We start from the raw sequence: 20,829 nt of genomic DNA on the forward strand, positions 1-20,829 counted from the left end.
ACATCGTGTAGATGTGTTGATGGTGTACAATATTTTACATGGCAATGTCAGTTTACAGTCTGAAATGTTTTTTCACCAACAATTGTCTAGTATAACAAGAGGACACAGTCTCAAATTGTTCTAGCCACATGCACAAAGGTCTGTTCGAAGATATATAAGACCAATAAATGCTTGGAATAGTCTACCTAACAAAGGAGTGTTGACTAACTCTGTAAATAATTTCAAGATTTTATTTGATAATTATTATCGCTAATGATTATTTTCTTTTTGTACATGAATAGGACTCTGTTAAGGAAGTTTGTAAGAGGTTAGATATAGTCTTGCAAACCCAGGTCATGGATATACTGCATGTGTATTAGATTACTTTATGAATTAGCTTTAATAAGCTTTATATACTGAGAGATCATATATCACCAACCTCCTCTGCCAAACTCCAATTGACCCTCTCACGCACTATATATCAACAACACACGAGCTGGTTACAATAAAAAACTATACACGTCTAAGACTAGTACTTTCCTAAAAACTTCTATTATAATAATATGCACTATAAAATGTTCTACAAAATGTAAAGTTTATAGGATTAATAGTTAATGAGTAGTTTCACTCCATATGGAGATCCAGTAGAAATTTACAGCAGCTATATTGTCATTCTACATAACAAAGTAGTAAACACTCACTTTATTTTTTGTGCAAAAAATTATGATTGTTATGTAAAAATAGTATAATATACACTTAATGAAATATATTTTTAAGCATACAGTTTTTTGATATAGCCAATTCCAGCTAGCCAAATTTCATGACAGCAGGCGATGGCACATATGTGTTTACAAGGGGAAAAGGTCTAGTTATGTGGGGCATAACTATAGCAGGTCAAGCATGCATATTCCTAGCTATAACTTAGTCTACGTATCATTAGATTCAAGGGCATAGCTACTATGTGACTGGTCATACATGCAGCTTCTTAAGTACACTGGTAGAAAACAAGACTGTGTTCCCATGATCTTGTACAGATAAAGGCAGCAAGCTACAAGGTTAATACTAACAAAAACTGAACCTCAAATTTACAGAAATGGCTAGTAGCTTAAAATACATTTTTTTTGAAAAATACAACTTTGTCATTGCAAAGACAGAATTTGATTTACAATAAAATGAATTATGGTAAAATACATTCATGACAAGTAACCAGTCATGTTGTGTACACATAGCTACAGACATTAAGAAACTAATTTTAAGGTGGCACCAAAGTAATAAAATGAAGCCTTACAAGGCTAATGGGACATCATGTTTGTGCATGGTTGTGCACAAAAAAGCACAAAATACTATAGAACAAAGCAAAGTACTTTGAAAATATTGAAAGAACCAGCTCTGTATATATAGGCTACTATTGTTAATACAAGTAATGTTATTCACATACTGTATACCCGGAAATTTTTGTGGTACGTAATTTTCATGGTTTTCACAGTTAGTAAAACTACCATGAAATTTTATCACATAAAAATTTATGTGTGTCCTTACTGTCCTACAAATTACCTTACTAATAAATTAGTGCGGCTCTTGGTGTGTGATAGTGTTGTAGGCATATGTTGACTCCAAATTACAAACAGTATCACACATTCCTGATTTTAAAGTGGGCGTGACTCATGAACAAAGCTGGCCTATTGCAAGACTATAGACTAACACTATGCCTCGTACAGAGATTGCTGCTACTGTGCTATATACGTACTTGGTTCAGATGCATTTTAGCAATCTGTTTGATGATTGAAATAAATATCAAGCTGTGTGGTTGAAAACAAATTTTCGAATCTAGCAACAGTATCCATGAAATTTAAAATGCTAAAATTTTGGGCTAAGAGGCATCCTTTAAAACGTGAAAATCCTGACTAAGGACATAACTGTGAAATATACATTCTGCAAAAATTTCCGGGTATACGGTATATACTAACTTCATCACTTTGTCAAAACTCTAGTAATTCACTGTGAACAACATCAGCTGCATGTTATTGCTTTGTGGAATTTATTCACCTTGTAGCTACACTGAATCACAAATTCATGAAATAATTCTGTTTATGTACCATAGATCATCAAAATTTGGTAGTGGCACTGGGGAAGCACTTCTTTATAGAGCAGTGGATCAATTTTATGTGTTTCACCCATGTTAACTCATGTTGAAAGGTGCAGGTATGCATTTCAACCAGTTTCCAGGCATCAATAGAGTTATTTTACAAGGTAAGAAACCATACCAAGACATATTTCTTGGTCAAATTGTTTTTAAAAAAACAGCTTGTAGTAGGAACCACAAAGGAGTAGGCGTGGCCCGTGAAATAACATCACCCAAAAACCAGCTTCAATTTTCCCTGACGATGATGGGGCAGTATTGGTTATGGAAAACTAAGCCCAAGCAACCCTTCAGATTGACCCGAATTGCTTTCAACAAGTTGCTATGGAATTTTTAAAAATTATATAGCAGAATTTTCTACTGACTGACTGAGTAACTGACTGATGCCTTCAAACAAGTGTAACTCAACAACAGCTAAGGCTACAGGCTTGATTTTTTCACTGTTCAACATTGCTTCAGCACGACAGGTGCCTTTTGGCATACTGCAGTATGTATAATGCATTCTCCATGGACTTACCAGTGTCCTCCTTTGTGTCCCATTCATCTTTGTTAACAGTGAAAAGTGTCGATTTGGCGGTAGCTTCCCTTTGTAATGGAAAACGTCCGTATATTTCATAGTGGCTACTTTGATTGCAGAGGTGCTTTTCGAACAGTTCTTGATTTGTACTGCTGTGTAATGGGTTGAACATAGCCGACAACAAAGTGTAATGGATACCTCACTTTTCAGACGATAATTGATATAACTGGGGCGCATGGCACCATTTCTTTCTTATGGTATGCGTGGATTGCAGAGGTGCTTTTCGAACAGTTCTTGATTCGAAATACTGTGTAATGGGTTGAACATAGCTCACAACCGATACCGGTACTTCACTTTTCAGACGATTATTATTGATATAGCTGGGGTGCACAGCACCATTTCAGATGCGGTATGTGTGGGTTCACCAGTCATAATAATTATTTTCAAAAAAAGTTAACAAACAAGTACACAAAAAATTTGGAATTTTCAACTAGAGTAGGGACCATAGCTCATTGAAAAAAGTACTGAAACAAGTTGGAGTAGTCCATGATATTAAATCACAGTAAAACAATAAGAAGTATATATTATACTCTAGTTGAAAATTCCAATTTTTTTTTGTGTACTTGTAATTTTAGAGTTTAACATGCACGAAATTAAATGGTGTTATTTCATGAAACTTAGTATGCTAAGCTACAACACTATTACAGGCTAAGACATAGATTACATGGTTCACAAGTGGAGTGGTCTATACATTAGCTATTTCCTTGTTTCACTACTTTTTTCATTGATCCCTAAACCAGCTTAAAATTCTATTTTTTCCTTCTACTGGTTATTAAGTGCATGAGTTAATTTTAATTGTGACAGATGGGCTTCACATAATTACTTCAGTACCACCTATAGCCTATATAATCATTATTATTCATCCAAAGAGTTACAGTGAAATTTGATAAGAATACAGTACTAAAGAATTAAATCTTTGTGTTTTAGAAACTTTATAGGCATGTACATGCAGTCAGCTGCATGAAATTTGAAGAATGATTTAGCAAATTACCAGTAGAAGGAAAAATTAGAATTTTAAAAGTAGTGAAACAAGGAAATAGCTAAAAATGTAGTGAAACAAGAGAGGTTGTCTGTAGGTTAGATTGAACTATAGAGATTAATGTTCCATGCACTACTATATCTGCAGGTACAGACAAACTCTCAAGTTTCACTATGTTTTACATAGCCATTTCTTTGTTTCACTACTTTTTTCTTTGATCCCTCATCCAATTTAAAATTCCTAATTTTCCTTCTACTTGGTTGTTTGCATTTTATAACACAATTATGATTACTGAACTCGTGCATACTGCATCAAAAGAAAGACTGTCAACGGCATGTCATAAATTATTTGTGATTGAATGCGCATTCCAACAACTCATTACTGAGAAGCAAAGTGGCCATTGTGCTTCATTTTCAGCTATGTTCTGCCCGTTACATAGTGTTACAAACAAAGAACAGCACAAGAAGCATCTCTGCAATCAATCCTGTTGCTATGAAAAAATATGGATGATAAGCATGATAGCTACTGTAGTCATAGAGAAGCTGTATCGGTGTGCTATTGTGAACCAACACCTTGTTTGTAGAACTGGGATACAAAGGAGGACAAAGGTAAGTCCAGAATGCATGTACATGTATCGTACGTTGGTGAAAAGGCACATCTTGGGATGAAGCAACATCAAAATAGTAAAGAAATAAAGCCTGTAGCTTTATCCATTGTCCGCTGGAGACATCAGGTAGTCATGCAGGCAGGTAATAGAAAATTCAGGTAAATAATTTTTTCATAGAAACTTGTTGGAAGGGTTTTGGGTCTAAAGACATTTTTGGGATTGGTTATGCCTAACTTCCATAAAGGAAAAGTGAGGCAGATTTTTTTTTTTTGGGGGGGGGGGCAAGAAAGAACATTAAGTATGACTGTATGATGAATTTCTTCCTCACATTAATCAAGGGATGGCTGCACCAGAATTGCCATGCATTATGGCCACACAAATTTCAGCACTTATTGATCATTCAATATACAAGTGGTGTAATGCAAATATTCAATTCCAATATTGATATACAAGCAGTTGTGTGATGGGGTATAGTTTGTGCCAGGTACCCTGCTTTCACAGGCCCAATCACATTTTCTCTTCAACTTATTTAGCCATGCATACTTCTATAATGGAAGTAGTGTTGAACCAATAACCAAATTAGCCGATTATTCCGATAACTGATATTAAGCAACAGAATTACCCGATACTGATAACCAATCCGATAAACCCTAATAACACTAACACCCATCCTCATCATTATTAAAAGACTCATATTAGTACAGCTCATTCTAGGCTACAATGTAAAATTAGATGTATACCACAAGTAAAAGTTACTCATGGTAAACAGGTTATAAGTACATTTTACTGCTGCTATACAGTTCAAACAGATGGCTGGTGTTATACAGAAACCTAAAACCTCAGTTTACTGCATGGCCTAAAACCTGACAGTTTATTATGGGCATGGCCTAAAATCTGACAGTTTATTATGGGCATGGCTTACAGTCACTGCTAAACCATCAACACATACTCAATTGGTATGGCACCAAATTTGGTTGGCATTTACTTATTTCCTGTATGTGGCTTATTAGTTTGAAAACCGTAAAATCACTATATAGTCAGTACACGTTCATCTGAGTCCCTACCAAATATAACATGTGTTCACTCTCAATAGTTTTGTATTGGAACAAGCATGTTTTCATGTTGTAAACATGTCTGCATGCCTGAATTGTCCATACTAAATGTATGGGATATTTAAAGCCTCATAACTCACTTGTTCTTGCCAGTATCAAAGCGCTTTTTAGATTAACAGTTCTGGCATTTGAAGGGCTTCACAGCACTACTAAATGTTTGGGAGAGATATTAACAAGAAATGAGGGCTCAGGTGAACGTGAACAGACTATAGTTATGGTATGCAAAGTACACCCATCGGTCAACATAAAAGCTTTCATTTGCAGCAACAGTAGCAGATAGTGTTGCACGTAATGACTGTTCTATTAGAGTATTTTGACCTTTGTGTAGTTTTTGTTTGTGTGTCTTTAATTTAAAAGATAAAGAGAGTAGATATGTCTTCCCTTGGCTGGTTGACCTCACATGGTATCTATACACTGGAATATTTAGGGTGGGCCTAGGTGGCCATGGGCCTGTGTCCTACCAAAGAATTTTGGTCCAATATACTACAATTTAGATTATTGTATAATTTTAAGATTAAGCATATTGAATACAAAGTTCATAAAATGCCTACAGCTCTTTAGAGGCTACATCCCAGACTCCTTTTCTACGTACAGTACCATGCTGTGCTACACCCTCTATGGACTTTCCAACTGTACATTTAGTAAAGCAAAAAATTTTGCACCAATGGGATGTTTACTTCACTAATTCAGTGGTTCCTGCCCTATTGCAGGATTCGGTCACTTTAGAATTAAAGATCTGTAATATGATGTCAGTAAATCCAACCATTTATGCTTTTTGTGATATTTGTTAAGGATTACCTAACACATACTCAACTCTAGTAGGAAAATTAGTTGCACCTGTATTACCTTAATTTCCTTTCACTTTTTCCACTTCTGCGCACACTTGAGCAATCATAGGACGTTCACTCTCAGAATCATGTAAACATACAAAAATCAACTCCTTTATTTTCGTTGGTCTTGAGATTTTATCTATGTATCTTTGCCGTCTTTCTATTTCTGACAAGGCAACTTTTTTCTTAAGCTTTGCATTGTAATGTGTTTCGGGTGCAGGTTCAGGCCATTCATGAGTCATCAAGTGTATCATCACACAACCTAGTGAAAACACATCTACTGGTTTACCGTAGTGTGGCCTTGCTATCATAGCCTCTGGAGGTAAGAAGAACTGAGTACCTGGAGTTAGTGTGTGTGATCTAGTCCCTTCTGGATCAATCAGTTTAGCCACACCAAGATCAGCAATCTTTGCAGTGAGGTGTTTTGTTAAGAGAATATTGTTAGAGGAAAGATCTCTGTGTATGATATCTCGAGCATGTAAGTATCGTAAACCAAGTGAAATATCATGAATTACGGAAATTTTTGCAGTAACTGAGACGTTAGCTGATGTGTGATTTGTTAAGAAACTGGTCAAACTACAATCCATTTTCTCCATCACAAGCCATGGTAGTTTGGCATCTTCACTGGGGTAGTGGATACCTAGGAACTGGACTATGTTGGGATGAAATAGTTTACTGCATTTAATGCACTCCTCCAAGTAGTTTTTCTTAACAAATTCTAATTCTCTTGGTTGAGCATAGTTGATAATAACAGCATGGATATCCTTAGCAGCACAGATTGTTCCATGTAGTGACACTTTCTTCACAACTCCATAAGCACCTCTTCCTATCTCTTCATTTAAGTCTACCACTTCTTTCAGCTCTTCAATGTTCTCCAATGGATCCAGTGCTTTTGCCAACTGAACTTTCAAGTCCTGTAATTCAGATACTTATAATGAGGGGGATGCATTTGTGTCAGTAACAATATTAAATGTTGCATGAGTATACAGAACTAGACTTGTAGGCTAATAGGAATACTTAGCAACTGAATGAGATTAGCTGAGCTTCATAAACTACTTATAGAAGCTGGAATCACACATCATTATGTACAACTATAATACACATGGTAAAGAAATGCATGTAGCTAAAGTTTAAGCTTCATGCATAGCCAACTATAAATGTATACATTGTATGAAAAAAAAACCAGAAACATACATAACATACAAACACACTCACATTTAGCTGCTTTGTAAGTCGTTGATGTTCCCTCTCAAAAGTTTGTTGAGATGCCTCAAGCTGAGCAATAAGGACATTATTATCATCCTCCAACTGTATTATGAGTTCATCCTTCTCCTTAGTTTTAGCATTTGAAGTATAAAGGAGAACAAAAGTGTTTTAAAAAAACAACAACATTTATATATGTATAAGACATATGTACATACGTACATGGTCTAAGCCTGATCTGGTCATGGCTTTACACAAATGTATGATATTAAACACTATGAAAATTACAGGGTGCATGATGTTTTTATCTACTATATACATATGTAAAATTATAAAGGATACTGCATTTTACCTTTATCCAGTATATTGGGAATGATTCATGTAAGAAAATATTCAAAATGGTCTGTCCTTTTTTCATTTGCGATAAAACATTTGCGATCTATTGTATGAAGTAATTAAGGAATTAGGCATGCACCTACAACTGGTCGGTCAGGTGTGGACTCTCAATTATTAAATCATTACTACGATGTGTTGATTGCAAATGACTATAACATGTTACATGGAATGAGTATCATGATAGGAATGTCATAGTGAATTAGCTGAAGTATTTGCCCCATTTCTCTTGAGTAACACTGGTTTCCTACATGGTTTGAATTGCGTGGCATTGTGCTTGACAGTGTAGCATTGTGTGTAGTAATTTAGTGTGATGCGATCAAAGCCAGCTATGATCATGCTCATGCCCCCAATGATCATGATTATGATTAGATGCAGGAAAGCAGCTTAGGTACAGCTGATAATATCCAGGGGGTTAGACCCTCAAAAGAAAAAAATTGTGGCATTATTCAAACACTAATACAAACCTCAGTATAATTATTGCCACTCACCCCTGAATGCTGAACTAAGGCATGAAATTGTGCAAGGAAGTTTGGAGATTCTGTGCAAGCAGTTACGGCAATAGCCCCACTAGGGTTTCAGGAAGCATTTCAAAAGATATTTTTACCATAGACATATATATGAGGTATGTGAGGGGAAATATGCATTTAAATTAATCAGCGAATGAATCCCAATATACAGTACATACATTTTTACTATTGGGTTAGTATGATTAACAATTAAAGCTACTTCCTTTTAGCACTTAATGATTTGCAATGATAAAGACAACACCAAAATGCCAACTTTGCTGCCAACACAAGGCACCGCATGCACAAAATTTTGATACCGTAGTTTTGGCACTCACTTTTCACAACTTTAAAGTTTCATAGTTGCCATATAGCTACAGAAAACCAATAAAGGTATGCCCATGTTTTGTGCACATCTCACGCATCCACATCAAATTATGTTGTTGCCACATAGAGTCTAGTACATGTTGCAATACACGTTTACTCGCAGGACACATTGAGAGAGGACGCGACTTGCTATTGTTTTGTACTCGTTTCACTCACGTTTTAGATGCGGGTGAACATTACCTTGGAGCTGAGTAGTATTGCATATATACATTACAAGAGATTAGTTCTATTAGGATGTTTTATATTTTTAAAAAGCCCGCCATTTTTGATAGTTTTATAGTGGGGGGAGGGGCAATTGAGAACAATAAAATAGCAGTGATTAAAAGTTATCTAAGAATACAAATGTATTTGTTACATGCAAATGCATTACTTAGTTTAATGACATTAGAAACAGGCAACATAATATATGGCAGATTTGTCCGCCAACACGCTATGCACGTCTCAGTGAACTGGACCCACCCACACATGTTATTGTAAATAACAGTCCTGGAGTGCTGTCTGAGTATCTTTGCTGTGTTTTGTGCATTGTTTTAATGTATGATATATGTGATTATACTACTATATTCTTTTGTTTTAGCGCACTGCCAAAAATGTAAGGATCAACAAAGTAGCCGTTCCATAAACATGGTGAGTGCATTGTGACCACACATACATACTGTATGTATATAAACAGAGTTGTAGTACTAAAACCATACATACACATTCACCGTTTTAGCCAATTTGGCAGAAAGGGTGTGCCCTTAAATTATTAAATTGTCACATCCTTTGGTAAAACATGGCCTTTGCTAGCTATCCAGTAAAACAGAGGACACGCCCTTTGTTTAATTTCCATTTTATATACCATATTTGCTTACAATTTGATATTTTACCATACATTTGTGGTAAAATACATGAAAATTAGTGCAGGCCAGGGATTAATTAACCACAAACGTGCTTTGTACTAACATCTAGGTTTTAGTGGGATAATTTATATAAAAGAAAATTTTAAAGCAGAGGCAGCATATTTTATTGTTTATAGGGAAAATATTCAATAACCAGGATTACTCCATACATTTTTACCCATTAGACTAATATCTCTAATAAAGCACCTTTCTGCTAACGTGACAAATATACATACATACGTATGTAAGCAATCAGCCAGACTATGTACGTATTTTCTTGTATAAAAGCCTTGGTTTTATTTCCTTCCCAGCATTTTTGACCCAGCCTGTAAACGAATAGGGTCTTTATTTGAGACCGGGAGTTTATTTTGGATTACTCCAACTGATGCCTTGCGTTTAATTGAATTCGGGTGGATATATCTGCATGCACGTGGACTCGCCTGGACTACTCATGTGATTACTCATAGTACCTTCATCCCTCAGAAGACTCTAAACTCAAGTATGAAGAAGTAGCAGCAACAAGTTGAAACAATTAAAGCAATTAACAGTAGACTCAAGTAATAGCCCAGGCCTCTGTTTGAGACCAGGCATTTATTTTCCAAAGGTGCTGGAAATCTTCCGGTTTATAATTGAGACAGGCGTTTAATCAAATGTGGCTTTTATACAAGGAAATACGGTATGAAGAGAGACTGAGTTTAATCTCTTAATAATGCTTTTAGTCCTCCAATAATTACATGCATGTGCCTCAACTTATCAATCGTACAAAGTTAAAGCTGTTAAATAAAGAATATACTGGTACTTAGTTGAGCATAATTAGCTAATTTAGCTGTAAGCTCTTTGTGTCTGCATACATAATGAGAGGACTTTCCTCTGACTTTGTGCCACCCCTTACCTTTAAAGATAAGTTTAAGGGTTAACAGAATTAAATATACATATGAATACATATGTACGTATGAAAACTTCAGTCAAGGATCTGTGTATATATATATACAAGATTCTACTATAAAATTCAACAGAAGGAACACTAACATGATGGAAAAGAACAGATAATTGCAATTGTAACTATTTGTATGCAAATAAACTCCTACTGAGCAATTGCTGAAACATCATGCATATTTGATTAAGTTCTACACACAACTGAAACTTGATATTTCATTGCAAAGTGTACAAACAGCTGAACTCAGTAACTCCTAAGGCTGTACCAATACCACATTTTTACATCTGATTCAATGTTTAATATCCGATACTGATAAAGGTTTTCTGAAGAACCGATAGCTGGTAATTCAAAAGAGTAACTGATATCTCTTACTTTGAGACACAATTGGTAACATATGATTACAATATTATGGCAAATTCAATATGATTTCCAGCACTCCAATACTGTAGCTACTGTAGTTACCAATTGATGACAGTTCGGAAAAAATGTGTTGTGATAAGAAAGTGATCTGATTTGATACAAATCAAAAGAAACTACAAAAAGTGGTACTAAGAGAACCTGACTGCTCTGGGATTTAAGCCTATGCACATGACCAACCATACCACATTCCCCACCTAAGCATGCTATTTTACAGTTTACCACTGTACTATGAAATCACTTTCACACCCTATATGGCTTATAACAGTACCCATACAGTAACAGTACTAATGACATTCTCCTCATAATGGACAATACCATACTTGTGATATCGGTACTGAGCAAATACCAACAGAGCTTATACCGATAAGTATCGGTATCAGTACATTCCTAGTAACTGTACACTCGTATGTATTACAAACAACTAACAGCAGATGATGCAAGAGCTGCTTGATGTTTCCTGTTGAGACTTTCTATAATATCTTCTTTCTCTTTCTTTAAGTCATCCTCAAGTTGCTTAACCATTCGTTGGTACTTAGCCTGTGGACACAACACCTCACTAAGTCTATGTGTATTATGTATGTACTACAGTAGAATACAAACACTAACAAAATAGAATATGAAAACATAAATTGGCAGAGATCAGCAAATCATTGTATATGTCTACATACACATGCACATATATACAAAAAAGTCTGTGAAAATATATGAAACAATATCTTACACATGTAAATTATTACACACACACACACACACACACACACACACACACACACACACACACACACACACACACACACACACACACACACACACACACACACACACGCACACACACACACACACACACGCACACACACACACACACACACACACACAATCTTTACATTTAACTTTTCAATGGCTTGATGATGTTCCATCTCAAGGCTTTGAGTGCTATTTTCTGTTTCTCTATACACTGCTTCAAGTTGAGCACTATATTCTCTTATATTATCTTCCAGTTGTTTGATTATCTCATTCTTCTCTTTAGCTTCAATCTAGGAACATTAATAAACAAATAAATTAAGTTACAACTCAACAATTTAGATATCTTATGTGATGTAAAGTCAATGTATCAGTAGTATTATAGAAGAAATAGAAATAGCTCTCATGCTTGACTGCACTGCCCAACAAAGATTTCAGTTCTAATATAAAGATTAATCAGTCATTTTGTTCACAACTATTCAAATAGTATTCGTTTCAGCATTAATTTGAATATGGTCTGCTTCTACTGATGTACTATATGATTGGTTGTGTTGAGAACTTGAGATGCAGTTCAACAATTATTAACATACACCTTACAGTGTACCAATCTAAAGTTACTTATAACTCACTTCGAATCGTTCTATTATAGCTTCTTTCTCATGTGCTGCTACTTCAGTTTGCGCAGCCTGTGCCTTCAGATCATCCTGTAGCTCTTTAACTACTTGATGATGATTAGCCTGTATGAAAGAGAAAACAAAACTCAATATTGTTATGCACATATAGTATGAAGTGATGAAGACATGCAGGAAGGAAGGCTAATTCAGATGTGCCACAATGGATTACTGTGCATATATGTACCTCCATACAGTAGCAAAACTCTAACAGAATATTCAATGATACAATGGATAATCATGCATGCAATCTTACAAACCATGACCATAGTAAAGTCAAGTGAATACAAGCCCTTAATAAGGTGACCCATGACCAGACCAAAAGCAATAATTCAACTAATCCTATTGTAAAAAATGGCATTTTCATTCGTTGTAATAACTACATACAATGTAACACACCTGTGCATTATATTGCTGCACCCTAATATAACACACAACTCATTACTCTGTTCATTACTTTAAAACAGTCAATATTATTAATAACATTTCAGTTTTTTATGGCCATAATAGTTGATATGTAGCTTAAACACTACAGCAGGCTACATCCATCTGGGATGCTCATCCATCTGGGATGCTTTAGTGTATGTACCAGTTTGAAAATAGAAACAAAACATGTACGAAATATAACATACCAGAGTTATTTCTGTAGCTTTCTGCTCTTCCTCTACACATTGGGTTAGTCTGTTCATGTGATCCTATTACCAGATATCATGTATGTACGTAGTTTTATGAACAAAGGATAACACATGTATGCACTGACATACGTATGTATAATTTTAAAACTATCATTTTTGTATATTGGACCTAACTGTATGAAAATATTTTTATGTAAATAACAATACACACACGCAAATGGTAGGGTTTACAAACAAAACACTAATATCTCTACATCCACTATTAAACCACAAATGTGTACTGCCATGTGGGGTAGTTAAAATATGTAACCAGGAGGCGAGCCAGACTTTTGGTGATACCAGGGCCTAGCTGTAAGCGAAGTACCAAAAAAAGTAACTATCTGCTGGCAATAGCTGTCCTCCACCAACTATATCTCCTTATTTATAACTACATACATACCTTGCTACACTGCTTCTCTGAATACTGTGACTGCTCTATTAGAGTATCTATTATTGATGCCTGGGTCTGGGTGGCCCAGGGTCTGGCTACGCCTCTGTATGTAACAATAGTATAGCAGTAAATTACAGCTTTTCCTTCTAAAGAACGTCAAATAAACTACTTGAAATTTTTGATTTTTCAATTTACAGGTTGCATTACGTATGATGGAATTATCACTGCTGTGCAACACAGGTAAAATTAAATAATATGATGTAATGCTACTATATACATACACAGTGTACATTTCATGTTTCAAATCACTATTCCTATATACAACGATTATACATGTTAAAGCGCTATATCACTCAGGAATACAAATACGATTCTTACACACCATCACTACTTCTGTAGCCTTTCTAGCAGCCTCCAGTTCCATTCTTAACTTACTGTTGCAAACCTAACAAGTATGTACAGTATGTACATATACATATAATAATATGCATAAGAAAATATGTGCATATACCATGTACGTATGTACAAATTTTGAAGGCATGTACTTTTGTGGATTAAGAAATTTCAGGATTTTTGTGGTTTTAATTTCAAGGATCACTTTTTTCACTGAGGTTACCTAATAGAAAGCATAGAGTCACCTTAATTTTTGAGGATGAAAATTTTGCAGGCAGCCAAGTAACCGCAAATCCACAAAAAATACATCCCTTGAAAATTTGTATGTGTGTACGGTACACATGGCAGCAAATCTGAGAGAACAAAGGGGATTTGGATTCCCCTTGCCTACCTTTAGACTTATGGGACAATATTGATACCAAAATCAGGCCAAGAATCATTCAAGCTGTATTCAATGAAGTACAGAATGCCAACAACAATAGAAGACAACAATCATATGCACTTGATAAACTGCACCCGAGTGTACTGTAATTGGGACAAATAAATATAAATTTTTGATTTGTGTCAACATTGAGATACTTTACTAGTGTAGTCACCACTCTAACAGAACAGTTGCTTTATACTCTAACAGAAACATTTAATTATTGCATGCTATAATGTCAGTCTGACTGTTTAAGCACTAAGGACATTTATAGCCATCAAACAGATTCTATCTAGTTAACACATGCTTTTCAAAACATACACTTAGCTATCTAAAAATGCTCTTGGATTCAAAACATACAGTAGGAGTCCATTTTTTCAGACTAGAGTCTTTAATATTATATGTTCTTCATATATTAAACTATTCCAACCAAAGTTATGTGAAAGTAAATTGCTTATCATGGAGTTCCATTCTTTTCAGCCCATAGTGAAATGGGCACTATTTTATCCTATAAGGCCAGGCAAAACTTGATTACTTGTTTCTCATCCACAAAAATTTGGATTTCCATGTGGGCAGGAGGTCATTTATCATTATTAATTATTAAAGAAAATACTCCAAATCAAGCTGTCTGTTACTATAGAGGTTAGCTAAAGCCTTTTAAGAACTAAAGTTACGTTTTACTAACATTTCTGAGGTGCAAGTGACATTTACTGTGTTGTAAAATGATAGCCAGCCTACTTAGCATCAAAATACATGTGCACGTGATTGATAACAGCAATAATGAAATTAAAGACGGTGGGGTAAAAAAGGATGCAGGCGGGGATGAGGAACAATTAATCAAGTTTGCCTGACCTAACATTTCTTGACCCTTCTCAAGTCTTCTGTCCCCCCCACCTCCCAACGGTGTCTCCTAGATCCACTGATGAATATAAAATAAATCCATGTGCATAAATATATGCACATATAAAGGTACACTAATTAAGAGGACATAAAATACTGGAGAAAGGATAATGTATTAGATAGAATGGGTCAACAAGGTTTCTACACTATTTAGAGACCTGAGGATGATTACCCACAAACTTTAATTACCAAGGTCACAGGCCAAGGTAATTAATTGTGGGTAGCCAAGCCTACATCATCTGAGGGGCTCTAGTAACTGATGTCGACCCATTCTAAGTGATTTAGCAAATTTTCCTAGGTTAAGAAAGAGTGAGAGAAAGTGGTAAACTGTGCATGCTAGCACTAGGATTTATCTTCAAGTCGAGTTGATTGTGTCAGTGCCACTGCATCAGCTTGACATTCATAATCATTACGTGACAATAGTGCTAGTATCAAGTAGTTACTATGCTGGGATAGAAAGATGCATGCACACAGCAGTAATCTCAGAATGTACACTGTTTAAAGGGACTGATAAGGGTAGGGGTTCACCCAGACCAAACACAGGTGGTCAGAGAGACTATAGTGTTAATGTATACTACTAATGTTCCAAACGTCATTAGATTGGCAGAATATTTTCTCACAGAATTATCAGTATGCGGAACAACTTACCTATTTACATCATCAAATAGCACCTTCAAAACTTACTTGATCAGTTAAGTATGATGTACTGAACTTGTTATGTACAAGTAGAAGTAAAATTAGGAATTTTAAGTTGGATTAGAGATCAAAGAAAAAAGTAGTAAAACAAGGGAATAGCTAAAAGTGGTGGTTGCTTATACCTGCAGATATACCACACCTGTGGTTGAGATCAAAAGCGCCGCGCTGTGGTATATAGCTGATATACCACGGCAAACTGTGGTATATAACTGATATACCACGCTTTGTGGCTACGCTTACCATATATGGTGTAACTCCACACATTCTACGAAATCCTTATCTAAACGGTAAACAAGTCTCTAATAACAAGCGCCTAAATCAACCAACAATTATTCACCTCAGGAACTGGAACAAGTTTCGATGAACTCTTGTCTCCTTCGTGGATAACTCACTAATCGCAACTATGTGGGCATGGCACCGTTAAAAGTATAAAACGTCTGATCCATCAAGAATTTTTATTGATTTCCATCTCCAGGAGGCGCTGTTTCACTATAACTTACTATCTATAAATCGTTTTCATCTACTAGGGTGTAGAATATAACAGTTATAACACGATTACTCGGGATATGACTAAATATATGCACTCTCACTCGAGCGCTGCACGCTCTCGTGAATCGTGCGTATATTTTAGTCATATCCCTCGTAAGCGTGTTTAACTATAAAATATACTAGTGGACAATAAATCCCTAAACACCCATATCTGAATTAGGGATTAAATGTCCACTAGTATACATAGTTGCAGCACATTTTAGTTATTCCCTTGTTTCACAACTTTTTTTTTTCTTTGATCCCTAATCCAATTAAATTTCCTTCTACTTATGTGTTTACTTTTTACTAATATAATTATGGATAAATGAACCAGATTAAAAGAAAGAATGGCACCAGTAATGCCATAAAAGTAATTTTGCATCAGAACGTGCATCCCAACAATCTATCACATAACAGAAAGGGAGGTGGTCATTACACCTTGTTTTCAGCTATTCTCTGTCCATTACACAGTGTCACAAATGAAGAACAGTAGAGAAGCACCTGTGCAATCAATCAGTTTCAGTCGTTATACAGAAAAAGCATAATTGTAGCCAACACAGCCACAGAGAAGTCGTATTGCACTATTGCAAATCGACACCTTACATTGTCAGTGAAAAAAACTGGAACACACAAAGTAGGACAAAGGCAAGTGCATTATATATATATACTGCAGCTGGCAAAAAGGCACATCTCGGGACAAAGTAATGTCAAACAGCAGTGCTGGGCGATATTGAAAAACAGCAAATGGTATACCTTCCATAAAAAGGTCCACTGTTTTTCTCTATCCCATTAGCACCTGCCTACAAACATTGTCACATGCCTGGTTACCTTCTAAATATGGGATGAAACATGCTCACAGGGAGGCCATAGTGCCCAGACAGTATGGCGGTATTTAAAAAAACAGACGGTACCAAACCAGTATGACTTAAGTATCACAGATTACTAACAATGCCGGTACATTGCCCAGCTCTATCGAACAGTGAAGAAATCAAGTCTGTAGCCTTATCCATTGTTGGTATGCTTGGCTGGAGGCATCGGTTAGCTAATTCGTCAGTCAGCATAAAATTTTATTAAATAGAAAATTTTAAAATTCCATAAAACTTTTTGGAAGGGTTTGGGTTTGGTCTGATGACATTTTTGGGCTTGGCTGTGTTTATAGTATAGTGGCACAATGCAAAACTCGTACACTTTTTCATAAAAGCATGAAACTTTCCATACAAGTAGTACTCCGTAGCTGGGGTGCGCGGCACCATTTCTTTCAGTATGCATGGATTGCAAAGGTGCTTTTCAAACATTCTTGATCCGAAATGTTGTATAACAGGTTGAACATACTGTAGCTGACAGCGAAGCATAATGCATACTTCACTTTATATAGCTGGGGCGTGCGGCACCATTTCAGATGTGCTTTGCGTGGGTTCACCAGTCATAATAATTATTTACAAAAAAGGTTTAAAAAACAAGTATACAGAAAAATTTGGAATTTTCAACTAGGGTAGGGACCATAGCACATTGTAATCATTTACATTACCCGTGAATTTTGAGATAATTTACCACCCCATGGGTAATTTACACCCCAAGGGCAAGTAAATTCAAAGAATTTTGCAGTGAATAAAAGTAATCATGACTTTAAAATGGAATTACCTATTAACTTCAAATAAAAACCAAGTTGTTTCTTTCAACAAGACCTTTACTTTGATTCCATGTTTTAACACGTCAATTATTGCCTTAGGGAGATAAGGACAGAAATGGTCAAATTTTCTGTGCAAAAGTGGCCACAAAGGTCTAAATCTGGGATGGCACTACATATATCAAAAATACATGTCATGAGGAATACTATTTATGTGGAAAGTTTCACGCTTTTATGAAAAGCATATGATTTGGCTAATTTTGGGGGCTACGCCGCTATACTATTAACCAATGGTGCCAAGTTGTCATGCAGGGAAGGTTTTATGGTGATGTTTTGGCTGGAAAAGCCCAGTTCTTCAGGATACTAATATACAGTACTACCATACTGTATGATTACATGTTGTAAACCAGGTTTTTACAGGCTACTCAGTCTTCAATGTTACCCATGTTAACAAGAGTATATAATAGAAACCAAGAGTGTCGAACGGTGTATTAGCCAGTGATTAATCATTGCGTAAAGTAGCATGGATATTTCAGTAATTGTTTGTTTACGTGAAATGGTAATTTGAAATGCGTACATGGCAATGGGCCTTTGTTCGCTAGTTTTTCGTGTTATTCAACCAAGTATTCAACAGTTATTGTACAAAGAAAGTGTACTAAGGACCCAAGATAACTCCAGCTCGCTAAAACAACGGTTGTGCAAACAAGCGTGTTGCCACGCCTCCAGGGATCCACTTGGCAGTGCCAGAACTTTAACATTAGCTAATTCGCTATCATGTTTTTGCTTGGTTTAGTGGCCGAATTGGGCTAAACACAGCAACCCTTAATGGCAATGAAAACGAACAATTACTGAAATATCCGTGTTACTTTACGCAATGATTAATCACGGGGTAATACACCCGTTCGATACTCTTGGTTTCTATTATATACTCTTGATGTTACCAATGATTCCACTGTTCTAATAGCACATTAGAACACAACAATGTCATAATGGTGTATTATAAGGACAAGATACAATCAGAACCCCAGTGCCACCCACCTCAAATTCAAACACATGGTATTGCAATGGACTGTGTCATTAGAGTTATTTACTGCTCTATTACCTGCTCTTTGCCTTATTATATAATGAAACTAGCACTGTTACAGCTTCTCTGTACATGCTATACATATGAAAATGGCTGGAAGGGGCACCAATGTCACAACATCCACCATTGCTACAAATAACTTAATCTTCAAAACATGTTCCACAGTAGAGGTATACACTTACTGCAACATCACCAGAAAAGTGTGAAGAGTTCAACTGTAACTGTTTAATCTGCTTCTGTAGATTAAAGATAGTTTCATCTTTCTCTTTTAACATGATTGTCATCTTCTCTGGTAGTGTAGCAAAGAGAGGCTGTTCTTGTAGAATTTCAGACTATAGTAATTAAAATAAGTTGAGCACAGTATTAAAGAAAGAATCAATAAATCTATGGATTCATTAATAACCAATAGTGTACAAAATATTCCACCCCCTCTGTATGTATGTTTGCAAATAAGAATCCTTAAATACTTCTAAAATACAACTTTTTCAGGATGTTGGACAATTAAAATAAGTTAATGATGCGTAGCACACATGTGTGTGTGCACACGTGCACGCGTGTGTGTGGGTGCGTGTGTACATAGTGTATGTATGTATGTTTTATGTAGTGTCTGACATGCATGTACTCATAGAAGTGGAATATGCAGGTGCTACAGTTGTATGCAAAACACAAACCTGTGAAGTACATTGACTTGATATTCGTCTCTCTAACTGCTTTATGTTATCTTCATGTGATTTAATCTTGTCTTCATATTTCTTTCTCATCACTTCCAAAGTATCTTTAGTGGATTGTAACACAGAATCTGTTGTCTTGAGCTTCTCCTCAATGTAAGATAATGAAGAGTTTTGATTACCACCTTGTTGGTGGTATTGTTCATGATCTGATTCCTTTATAGTAGTTGACTGTAATTCATCAACTTGTTTGTGGAGTGCCATGATCTGCTTGTTGAGATTATCAATCTCAACATTCTTTCTAGCAAATTCAGTTAGCACTTCCTACAGTAGAAATATATTCTTTAAATTATATGCTTTACACATAATATTATGCTTACACTAGACTACATTGTATACTTACAGAACTTACTCTTTTATAGAAGTTTGATAAAAGCAGTGAGAAATTTGTAAGTAAAGTTACTTCACATACACACATGCAAATTCCTCATGCACTGCATAATTAGATTCAGAGCACACCAGCAGTTACATACATGTGTATGTAAACGGTAAGGTTAAAAACAGTTAAATAATTTTGTGTTATAGGGGCACTTTTGCTACTGTATCATTGCATACAACTACGTAATTATACTTACCAACATTCTTAGTTCGCCCCTAATACCTTGTGTAATAGATATTGTGCAAACTAATATAATTTTCTTGTATCACTTAAGCACCATTTTATTAATTGCCCAGCAAACGTTACATTGCATTTGCAAATACACACAGGCATACTACAAACCTCTTCTGTAATAGAGTGAATGATGTAATCTAATGATGTAACATTATGATGTAATTAATATCTAATCCAAAACAGCTAAGCTGTAAAAAAAAGTGTGCGGCCCTCAGAAAGGCTATGGTGAAAAAAGATGTGAAATCCAAGGTGGCGGCCAAGAAATGGCTGTGATGGTAGGTTAATGGTAAAAATTTTAATAACGACAATTCAGGTGAATTTTGTGGTTTTGGATTAGATTTCATTTCTTTTTGTATTTGTATACCCCAAAGCCGGCCTATGGCCAGCTTTGGGACTTTTTAAACCTATGTT

At 35.7% G+C, this 20,829-nt stretch overlaps 1 protein-coding gene across 1 annotated transcript; it reads right to left on the reverse strand.

Moving 5' to 3' along the window:
- Nucleotides 1–6,241: 6,241 nt before the first annotated feature.
- Nucleotides 6,242–19,976, reverse strand: LOC136261094 (dual specificity protein kinase shkB-like; the record flags this gene model as incomplete). The annotated part of the gene is given in 9 exon segments (XM_066055062.1): nucleotides 6,242–7,138; nucleotides 7,440–7,499; nucleotides 11,378–11,488; nucleotides 11,836–11,985; nucleotides 12,322–12,429; nucleotides 12,996–13,058; nucleotides 13,811–13,873; nucleotides 19,260–19,409; nucleotides 19,749–19,976. Coding segments are annotated over 9 exon segments (1,830 nt in total), but the record flags the coding sequence as incomplete, so codon positions are not given.
- Between the last annotated feature and the right edge of the window lie 853 nt (nucleotides 19,977–20,829).

This window comes from Dysidea avara, chromosome 7 (assembly GCF_963678975.1).
Source record: "Dysidea avara chromosome 7, odDysAvar1.4, whole genome shotgun sequence".
In the NCBI taxonomy this organism is placed as follows: Eukaryota; Metazoa; Porifera; class Demospongiae; order Dictyoceratida; family Dysideidae; genus Dysidea; species Dysidea avara.